Source organism: Sceloporus undulatus, chromosome 6 (genome assembly GCF_019175285.1).
Source record: "Sceloporus undulatus isolate JIND9_A2432 ecotype Alabama chromosome 6, SceUnd_v1.1, whole genome shotgun sequence".
Lineage (NCBI taxonomy): Eukaryota > Metazoa > Chordata > Lepidosauria > Squamata > Phrynosomatidae > Sceloporus > Sceloporus undulatus.
In genome coordinates, this window is record NC_056527.1 from 147,854,448 (window position 1) to 147,865,582 (window position 11,135).

Sequence of the window (11,135 nt, forward strand, 5' to 3'; positions counted from 1 at the left end):
TCCTTTAATTTATACCATGTGAATACATATAATTTTTTTTCACTGTGGATTTTGGACCTCTTTCACCTCACTTCCCTCTGTGATATGATAAACATCTTTTTTAATCATTGTGAAATCTAACTGATAGTAACATTTCAATCTTTGTTCAAGTCTTCGCAAAATCACCAGGCAGGTCAAGCTAGATACAGTATTTGCTTATATCCACCTACCTCTTCTATGTTCCTTATCCAGTTTTTAATGTTGTCAAAAGACTTTTCATTTGTGATATCATATACCAGCATTATTCCCTAGAGAAAATAGATTATCAGTCAAGTTATGTAGCTATTATTTGACTCACACTTTTTATGCTGCAAAGACTTCTGAGTGATAAACAGGGATAGAGATGTACATTTTCGGGAAACTTTAAAGCCATGATGAGGGGAGGGAGTCTTCCCCAGGAAAAAAATGATTATTTAACCCCTCCAGCCAACAATATTAGTATCTTTCACTTTGGTACTTTAGGAACATAAAATGCATTTATGCATAACTTGTGTCTGGCATAAAATTATCATGACTGATGTATTAAAAAAGTACAGTTTACTCAGAATATAATTACAAAATGAACTTACTTTTTTAGAATTTTGTTTTATGATAAAATGGAACGACAAAGTCTTGAGAACACCTGTACTTTTATGGCTTTTATATGAATCAATGGACGCTGATGGAAGTTGCCACATTCCATTGCAGCAAACCCCCTCAGCTTAATAATAATAATAATAATAATAATAATAATAATAATAATAATAATTTGTTTTATGCTTTTTCTCAAAGGAATCAAAGCAGAATCTAACAGTATAAATAAAACATCAAACAATTAAAAAAATTATGTTCTGCAACCTACTTATTTTCATGCCATTCTATCCCAAAGCTCTTACTTGCGCTCTGTCCTCAGCCCTATGCCATCTGCAGCTCGACACTCCTGGACCAGATGACATCTATTCCCATTCCTCTATCTTTCCACAGGTGGATCCATATCCCCTCCCTCAACATGCAGCCATCCTACTCTGCCCACCTCTCTTAAGGCTGTAGTTTCTGCTTACCACAACCTCCAGCTCCAATTCCTGGCAATTCCTTTCTTTCTTTCTTTCTTTCTTTTTGTTAACTTCCAACTGGCAAGGAAGGAAGTAACCACTTGTAAATGGTCAGTGAGATGGTCTGTGCTTTTTTTTGCAATCTATACTAACTGTGCTATTACAGTTCCTTTGATTTTAGAAAATAGTTTAAAAACCAAGAAACTTCAGATGGTCCTGCTACCAAACAAGACTAAAGGTTTCCTTGTGGGAGGAAGAACTCTTGCTATCACTAGGCTAAGAGCGCAACAAAGCCAAGCTGAAAAGTGAACACTCACCATGGCTCCTCTGTAGTAAGCTGTTGTGATTGTGCGAAATCTTTCCTGACCAGCAGTATCCCTGTAGACCAACACATATGTATGAGTACCACTGAGATAGTTTGCAAACAACCTGCCACTAAATTCCGAGTGGGATGTGATTTGGGTAGCAAGCATTATGGTCATAGGCTTTGACATACTTGGAAGTACCATCTACTTCAGTGAAATTTACAAGCAAGAAGTTGTCAGTTTGTATATCAATCCTCAGCAAATATGTTAGCAAGGCCAATTTTCTAAAGTAACTTTTTTATCTTGTGATCTTTTGAACAGATAAACTGGTGTTGAGGCACATGCCCCGTCTCCCAACTGTGTGCATTTTATTTAATGCTGGCTCTACTTGTGCAAATACTCCATTTCATAGAGAGGGATATCATCTTCTCAGCCTCTTTAATGGTCAGGACCGAATGAGCAGCAGTCTCTGAAAAGCCCCCCAACATCTTCCGCAGTTTGTATATGAGAATTCCACCTAGCGGCATCACTGAGATTGCCCTGTAAATACTGGAAGAGGTATTCCATTCATTTTGTCCTTTGGAACTTAACAAAGGGTTAAGTTCTTTACTGTGCTTCCTAACCTCTGAGGCAGAAAGAGAAGCAGCATTCTATTTCTCCATTAACTCCATTGTTTTTACACATTTTAATTATGAGCTGCCTGCAGCATTTATCAATGGGGAGCAAGATAGAAAGACAGTTTTAATAATCATAACATAAATGCCTTACAGACACAGGATGCTGGATTTCAATACCACATTGTCAACTCCTTTGGATGCCAAACAAGACTAGTTGAAGAAAAAGCCTTTTGAGTGTCGATAAGCCTGCCCAAGCCCATCTGCTTCACCAAAAATGCTGGCCTAGCTGAAGGAGTCTCCTTATCTGTACGCCACAAGCCCCAAAGAGGCCTATATGCAGAACTTTACAATTGAACGGGCAAGCTTCATTACTCGACCATGAATACCCCTCTCCTGTCATGTTAATATAGCTTATTAACATTTGGCAGGGCTACTGCTTTCCTGGTATTTGTAGCAATGAATAACTATGTACTCAGTTACTAATTTTTGCAAGGTAATGTTGCAGAAATCCTGAGAGAGAGAGATATGCAAAAATCCATTGCCGTGTACACTGCATGAATGTGATCTGAAGTCTTTTGTGTGCATGGCATGTTATGTTCTTATAAGCTTACCATATCTGTAGCTTGATTTTCTTCCCATCTAGTTCTATTGTTCTGATTTTAAAATCAATTCCTGGTGGAGAAAGAAGGAGAAGTGTTAATTAGGATTCTACACAGTTCTGCTGCTTTGCTCTTGATAATGGTACATGGCTTAGAGAACACTGCAAGTGTCCCTGGGTGACATTTAGCATGCTTCAGTGCTCTGAAAGAGGGTTGGCTACAAAGGATTCACAGTCATTTCAGTGGCGTTCCACATCTGCAACAGGACTTTCCTCTGCCTTCTCGGAATTGCACTCATCAGCTCCAACAGGAGACCTGAAAGCGCATATGCGTACTCTAGCTGTCACTAAAATTAGATTTACCTATATTGAGGGCAAACTCTACATTTTAAAAAGAGCTATAAATTTCACAAACTGCTTTAAGCATTTCCTGCTGGACGTTTACCCTAAAGGCATCCCTGGAGATGATTCTATTCATCTTCACCTCCAGTTAAATCTATTCTTGTTTACAAACTGATCAAATCAATGGCCACTCTTGAAATCCAAAATCTAACTTTCTCTGCCTAGGGCCAAGGAATTTGCATTTAATTACATGGAAAAGCACAAGAGGTCAAGAATTAGAGATAACACTTGTGGTTTAGACGCATTCAAATACACACACACGCGCACGCGCGCTGTAGGCATTTTCTATACTGCAGCTGAAGCTGACATGAAAATGATGTTTTTTTCTTTCCCATGGAAAGAGTTTTCTTTCAAGCCTTTCTGCAAAGAGCAGGTTGTAAATGGGCTGGGCACTAACACACCACCATCACTTTAAGGCAGAAATTTGAATGGGTCTTCCAGGAATCAAGATGGCATTTCAACACAATACAGCTGTCCTCCTCGCCTCCTCCTACTTTATTAGTCAACTTCAGTATAGGGATTCCTCTTTCTCCACACCATACAAGTTTACCTCCTACATAAGGTTCTAATGAGATTCTATTTAAACTTGTATTTTACATACAAACTGCTTTTTGGGCACCTGAAGAAAATGCACTGGGTCAAGACCTATGAAATCCCACAATAGAACCAAGAAACACACGAGTAAATTCTTGCTCCAAATTGGGGAATGCACACAATGTTGCCTGGTGTTGTTCTTTTCCTCCCTTCCAGGAGAACAATGGAAAGTCTTACAAGCACTTGTGGTTGGGCCTGATGAGTGGCGAGAATGAATGATGAGCCATCCCCTGACGTTGTCTTTGTTTCCTCACTTCAGTCACAGGAAGTGGGGAGCTGCTGCACCCGCCAGCCGCCTAGGTCTGCTGCTTCCTGATGAGCAGGTTGCATGAAACATGAAAGCTAGCACTTAAAAAACTAAGAACACGATTCTGGAAGAGTTCAGACAATAAGCCAGGCAGCAGACCTACTAGATTTTATAGGGCCTGAATCATAGAATCGTAGAGTTGGAAGAGACCGCAAGGGCCATCCAGTCCAACCCCCTGCCAAAGCTGCTTTGGGTCACTTTGGAGGTATGCTGTTTAAATGACAGATGCACCTTAAGAGGCCAGAAGCTGCGCCAAAGCTGTGCACCAGTCCTTAGGACCGGAGCATGGCTTTGGCACGGCTTCCGGACTCTTAGGACGCATGCAGCATTTAAACAGCATACCTCCAAAGTGACCCGAAGCAGCTTTATTTTGGCCTGTCTGTTCTGGCCCATAGTCTATCAGAAAGGCTAGGTCATGCATTCCCAAACTGGGTGTATGGGAACACTGGAGGTATGCCATTAATGGACAGCAGGTGGGAATCTCCTGAATAGGGAGTCCTCCTTTGAACTGAAAGAGATGTCTGGGAAATACTGAATTAATACTTATTAAGTGAGCCCATGTGATGTAAGTGCACTGAGTGCTAGATTAGAGCTCCAAAGTTCAAACTCCCCATTCAGCCCTGGAAATGCCCTGAGCAATTCACACCCTCTCAGCCTTTTAAGGCAGTAGTAAAACTCTTCTGGAGAAACCTTTGCTAACAAAACCCTAGGATAGGGAAAGATACACTAATATTGCCACAGTGGGGCACATTCAATAGACTGGTTCGTAAAAGGGGCTACCATTTAAGTTTTTGGCCTCAGGCATAGGATGTCATAAGGCAAGCCTGTAAAGAGCTGACGAGTTTTGCGGGGCACTGCTCTGAAGAGGCACATGCTCCAGTTTCTAAGGAAGAACAAATCCAGATCAACCAAGATATGGGATTGTCTTTCCTACTAAAGAGAGCAATTTCCTCTATCTGCTAAATGAGGAAGCCTAGAAAAATATGATAATTCAGTGGCAGCTGTGGGGAACTTTTACCTACATTTGCACAAAACCCGAATCCGAGACCCGCTGCTCAAGATGGAAGTGTGACAGCACCTCTTGCTATCTCTTGGGTTTCGTGAGCTTTTGGTCCACTATCTGAACACTTGCGGCCTCTGGGCACTATGGCCATGCCTGCAGAAACTTTAAGGGAGGAAAGGGATCCAAAAAGGGTAGCTCTTCACTCATGTGATTCAGATAGGTATTTTACAGGCATTTTTGTTTGTCCCAGTTCTCAGTGGCCCTGGGTCCCCTCCCTGGAGAAGAACTCAAGGTTAACACACACAAAAGAGACTCGCTGGGCCAAGACATTCTTTAGGTTCAGAAAGTAACATGGTTTAAACAGATAGGTTTATGCAGCAGACTTTGCAACATGAACAAAGATGTGCTTTTTACAGAGCAGCAAAGAAACAAAGGCCCAGGAAAGTCAACTTTCTCACAAGCCTCTCTCTGCCAGCCTATCCTTCATTCTGCTTTTCTTCTGCTTGGGGATGCCAGGCAATCCCTCCCCACACAACAATGAAACCGTTTTTTCTAAGTGGCTTATATGGAAATTTCTCTTTATGCCTTTTCAGTGAAAGCAGAGCTGCTTTGTCACCTCAGAAACATCTCAATAGATCTTGTGCACCATCTTTCAGAGTCATGTTGTTATGAAAATTAAGAAAGCGTGTGGCCCTGTACAGCAGAGAATTGTAAGAGCCGCAAGCATTTCACTACATGCCAAAGGCTGTCACTGTTCTGTGCAGCATGGACATCAAAAAGGAAGAAATTCATGCCTGCCTACATGAATGAATGAATGAAATATTTATTTGTATATCCCGCCTCTTCCGTTTTGGGGATTGAGGCAGGTAACATGATTTATGCGATACACAATAATAAAAACAACAAGAGCCCACAAAACCTCAACCCTAACCTTCCTGCCCAGCTATAAACATTTTAAAGTAATAAAAACATAATTAAAATACATGACAATACATCAAAAATCATTACATAAAGACGAATGAGCCAGAACCATCTGAACTGAGAAAAGCTACATCTTGACAAAGTGCAGGCTTGGGACCAACACCATCTTATTTTCTCCTCTGTTTCCTTTATATTTAACATCTTTGCCTGACGAAGAAGCCAGTGATGCTTCAAAAGCTTGCAACATGTATTTTATGCATTCGGTTGCCTCAATAAAGCTTTCACCGTTTGGTGGATTTCGGATGTTATTGTACATCAAAAAGGAAGACTGGTGTAACACTCACAATGGTGTGTGTGGGAGGTTACAAATCTACCCGTTAGCTGCAAAACTTGCAAAAGTGCTCAGTCACAACTTGGGTGCAACTATCTAGGAAACCTGGACTAGCAGCTGTTCATCAAGTGGGACCATGTTTGTGCACTAAGGATTTTCCCATAAAAGCTTAACTTCTTTAGCTTATTATGGCTCCCCACAGTAGGAAGAGCTGCACTTAATATTTCTTTGAAACGTGACAATTGACACAATGCCTGTCTTGTGACTTTGCACTGTGGGGACGGCCAGTGAGCCACATGCGACCAGGCAAGGGAACTGCAACAGCTTAAGGAAGTAAAAGACAAATGCCACATCCTCCAAATGGCGTGTGTGTATGGTGTGTGTGTGTGTGTGTATTTACAGGGTCTTGGCACAATTCTGACTCGTGCAAAATCAAATATGGCCAACACAGAAAGTGGTAAGAGGGCTGGAATACTTTTATATCTGCATTAAAAACTTCCTTTTGACTTCTGTTTCCTTGAAAAGTTGCTTTGCTAAATCCCTGGAATTAGGTTTCTGTAAGACTATATATAGTCAGGCTGCTTGCAAGTGAGTGAGAAGGTCCCCAAAACCTGCTGTTGTGAAGCATTGGAGCTCTGCCCAGAAATGTCAAAATGTGCCACTACTAACATTTCATGGCCACCTGGGTGGTTTATACAGAGGGGCCCACACCATAAACACATGTCCTGGATGCAAAAGATCCAGGTTCAGTACTCAACATTTCCAGGTACCACTGGAAAGTGTGGTATAGTGGTTTGGGTTTTGGACTAGGACACTGGGGAACAAGCAGGTTTGAATCCTGAGTTGGCCATGGAAACCCACGTTGGCAAGTCACTCTCTCTCAGCCTCAGAGGAAGGCAAAGGCAAAAATGCTTGAACAAATTCTGCTAAGAAAACATTGTGAGAGATCACCATAAGTCAGAAATGACTTGAAGGTACACAACAACAACTGACCCGTAGTGTGGACACAATGTGCTGACCCAGACAGATTAATGATTTCATTCCAGACAGGACAGCTCTGTGTCCACCCCTGTTAAGGGAAATTCTGCCACTCTCCTTCTTGCAGAAGCAAAGAATTCCTCCTTTTCTTGTCCCTTCCCTCTATGGCACTAATAATTCATCCTTGTGCCTAGCTCTAAGTCAGTGATGGCAAACGTTTTAGAGACTGAGTGCCCAAACTGCAACCAAAAACCCACTCATATATCTCAAAGTGCCATGTCCCTCTAACTTTCTAGTAATAAACTCTGGTGAACTCTGTGCTGAGGTGATGGCGTGTGTGGCACTCAGAGCCCCCTCTGTGGGCACACACAGTACTTCTGGCACTTGTGTCATAGGTTCACCACCACTGCTCTAAGTGAAAATCATTTAGCTCTTATTTCTAGATAGCATGTCTACAAGCCTATAACAACCACATGTAACTACAAGCTATTTGTCAAGCCATAAATAAGAGAGACAGGAGGCACATCAAGTCCCTAGAGAAGCCTCACCTTTGTTAAAACATGAACTCCTTTATAAAAGCAGGAAACTCAGAAATGACCACACACTAAATCATATCCTTTGGAATTGGCATGAAATTTAAGTCTTGGCAGAAACTGACATAAACATTAGAGCAGCTTCTTGCCTGATGACCTCTGCATGTTGTTTGTGCTTTTGAAAATGTAAAATATGTAGTGCTAAATCTCAGCAATGGCTCATTATATTGTATTCAGAATCCATGGATTAAAATTTCTCATGCACGGACACACCTGCAAAGTTGTCACATACACACATAAGCCTTTGACAAAGTGCTGAAAAATGAATATGGTAGGAGCAGAACCTCAAACCTTCCCTCTAGGGCTTGGAGGATTTTCTTCTCTGTCTTGGTCGACCTTTTTGCAGTCTCTCTGAAATCTGCACATCTGAGTAAACATTCTCAAATGTACAGTCTGAAATTCTTCTGGTTTTGCTCTTATGAGCGGAAGTTGAGAGTATCATTGAGACTCGCTTACTTGACTTGTTTCTTGATTGTTGGAGAGAATGAATGAAAGAAAAGTTTGAGAGAGGCAATGTTCAAAGTGCCAATAGGAATGTCATGCTTCTTTGTTGTTTTGAGCCTCTGAGTCATTTTTGACTTATGGTGACACTACCATGGTGTCTTCTTGGCAAGATTTCTTCAGAGGAAGTTTGCTATTCCTCTGAGGCTCAAACAGTGCGACTTGTCTAAGGTCACTTGGTGGCTTTCTAGAATATTTCTATTCTTTTAACCATTTCCCAGCCCTGGAATTCTTCCCAAAATTTCTCTTATACCAAGTCAACCTGGTAAAATGATGAAGAAATAAAATGAAATGACAGTAAGATGAATAGTGGACATGGATGCACGCACACACACATCTGAATTCATGCTGGAAAAACACTAGGTGTACAGCCAAAGAAACGTTTCTATAAAATCCTATGCATCCAGTACTATACCCCAGCTAGCTTATCTAAAATGTTTCATAGAGTTTCAGACACTGGCCTGTTACAGACTGCCAAAATAAAGCTGCTTCGAGTCTCTTTGGAGGTATGCTATTTAAATGATGCATGGGTCCTAAGAGTCCAGAGGTCGCGCCAAAGCCACACTCCATTCCTAAGCACTGGAGTGCAGCTTTGGTGCAGCTTCCGGATTCTTAGGATGCGTGCACCATTTAAACAGCATACCTCCAAAGAGACCCGAAGCAGTTTTATTTTGGCAGTCTGTAACAGGCCAATGTTGGCGTCATAATCAGAAAAGTACCTTTCCTCATGATTTTGCCCTTTGACATGAAACTTATTGGATGAATGTGATAAGAAGTACTGCAGGTAATGAACTACAGCTAACCCAGAGGTTCCCAAACTTTTTTTTCTTGTAGACCACTTTCAAAATTTTACTGGTTTCGGGGGACCCCCTGCTGCTACATTTCTACCATATTCCCAAAACTCATCAAAAAATGTGAAGATTAGATCTAACGATGGAAATTTGCTTCGCGGCTGAGTTCCAACCCTAATTTTGGAGTGGTAAAAATAAAAATAGTATATTTTCTTGTGTTCTATTTATTAAAATAATATAATTACAGACTTAATAGAATTAAAATTAAACATTAATAACGTAACGTAACTTCAACAATGCAAATCAACAATTAAAAAAATAGTCATAATTTTAATGGGAGGAATGTACTTGATGGATTGACAGCAAATTATCAATATTTGGCTTCAGTTTTGTAAGGAATAACCGCAAATCTCCCTGTTCTGTGATGTTCAATCTGCTCCTTTTTTGTTAATAGGTTTGTAATGACACTAAAACCTTTTTCGACAAGGTATGACGAGGGAAATGCTATCAAAAGTTTTCTCGCAATTTCCCACAGCCCTGGATATTTTTCAGGTATTTCTGCCTGCAGCCAAAATGTTTGATAGCCCTTTTTAAATTTCACCTTCAGCTCCTCATTGGTGCTAAGCTCGAGTAGCTCCTCTTGTAATACCAGGTCCGCCGCTTCCGTTTCATCAAATGGATTTATGATCCATGGCGGTATTTCCATCATCAGAACATCTTCAAATCTGTTTTTGAAGTCATCATGCAGGGCATTTAAATATTGAACATAGGTCTGAATATCCTCATCAAGACATTCTGCCTGTGACAAGTTTGGAAACTGGGAGAATTGGCACCGACTAATATTTTGCTTCATAAATTTCAATTTTCCAAGAAAAGCCGAAATTACACCCTTTGTTTTTATTAAATTTAGGTTGTCCCCTTGTAACTCAAGTTAATGTCATTACATTTTTTGAACAAATCTGTCAAATACGCGATGTCTGCTTTCAATTTGATCAGGTTTTCTTTTAAATCTGAATCTTTACTTTCCAGAAACTCTAAAACTGATTCAAAAAGTGAGTACAGTGGGTCCTCGCCTTACGCGGGGATCCGTTTCGGATCCCTCTGCGTAAGGCGAATTCCGCACAGCGGTGCGGCAGCGTATGGGCGCAATGGGCGCGCGCGCCCATTCAATTGAATGGGACGTGCCTCCCCTTTTGCCCCGCACGCGCCCTGCGGCTTGAGCGCATATGCTCAAGCCGCGTAAGGCGCGCCCACGTATGACACGGGCGCGCTGTAAAATCTTGTTAAACATGCACCTTTCGACAACCAGCGTACTTCAGTATGTAAGAGCAATCGTTGGAAGTCTTCATCATTTTCATCGCACAATTGTGCAAATAAACGGGTATTCAACGCATAGCTTCTTATTTTGTTAACTGCTTTAATCACAAATTGAAGCGATTGGTGCAATCTATCACTCAAATTTTTCACTACCAGGTGTTGTCGGTGGATGACACAGTGAATTGCAGTGACTCCTGGTATAATTCTTTTAAGATGGCTTATAATAATAATAATAATAATAATAATAATAATAATAGGATTTATTTATATGCCACCCAATCACTGGGAATCTGGGTGGCTTACAACAGAGGGGATAATAGATGGTTCCTTGCCCTCAGGCTTACAATCTAAAAGACACGACACAAAAGGAGAAGGGAATGGTGAGAGGGGAGGGGATCAGGTCCAGCATTCTTCTCTCCCTCTGAGGCCTGGACCAAGGCAGATGAACTGGAGGGAGGGTGCTCTATCTTCAGGCTAGCCCTGATGGAGCTGGGCCAGCCTATTCACTCCCTCCCAGGCCGAAGGATGACAATTGTGGAGGGAGGAGCCTCTTCCTTCAGGCTAGCTCTGATGGAGCTGGGCCAGCCTATTCTCTCCCTCCCAGGCCAGAAGATGACAGTTATGGAGGGAGGAGCCTCTATCTTCAGGCTAGCTCTGATGGAGCTGGGCCAGCCTATTCTCTCCCTCACAGGCCAGAAGATGACAGTTATGGAGAGAGGAGCCTCTATCTTCAGGCTACCCCTGATGGAACTGGGCCAGCCTATTCTCTCCCTCCCAGGCCAGAAGATGACAGTTATGGAGGGAGGA

The 11,135-nt window shown here is 41.6% G+C and overlaps 3 protein-coding genes across 4 annotated transcripts in view; 1 reads left to right on the forward strand and 2 right to left on the reverse strand.

Moving 5' to 3' along the window:
* The window catches only part of MINDY2 (MINDY lysine 48 deubiquitinase 2), a 689,230-nt gene that overhangs the window by 465,819 nt on the left and 212,276 nt on the right, over positions 1 to 11,135 (forward strand). The window lies entirely within an intron of this gene.
* The window catches only part of MYO1E (myosin IE), a 568,767-nt gene that overhangs the window by 360,920 nt on the left and 196,712 nt on the right, over positions 1 to 11,135 (reverse strand). The gene's annotated exons all lie outside the window — the stretch shown is intronic.
* Positions 1 to 11,135, reverse strand: part of RAB8B (RAB8B, member RAS oncogene family) — a 31,368-nt gene that overhangs the window by 8,448 nt on the left and 11,785 nt on the right. Inside the window, exons 2-4 of the mRNA XM_042471413.1 lie at positions 2,604 to 2,664; positions 1,388 to 1,448; positions 210 to 287 (exon numbers count right to left, since the gene is read on the reverse strand). Of these exons, the coding sequence (XP_042327347.1) occupies positions 210 to 287; positions 1,388 to 1,448; positions 2,604 to 2,664 (200 nt within the window). The remainder of the gene's footprint in view (positions 1 to 209; positions 288 to 1,387; positions 1,449 to 2,603; positions 2,665 to 11,135) is intronic.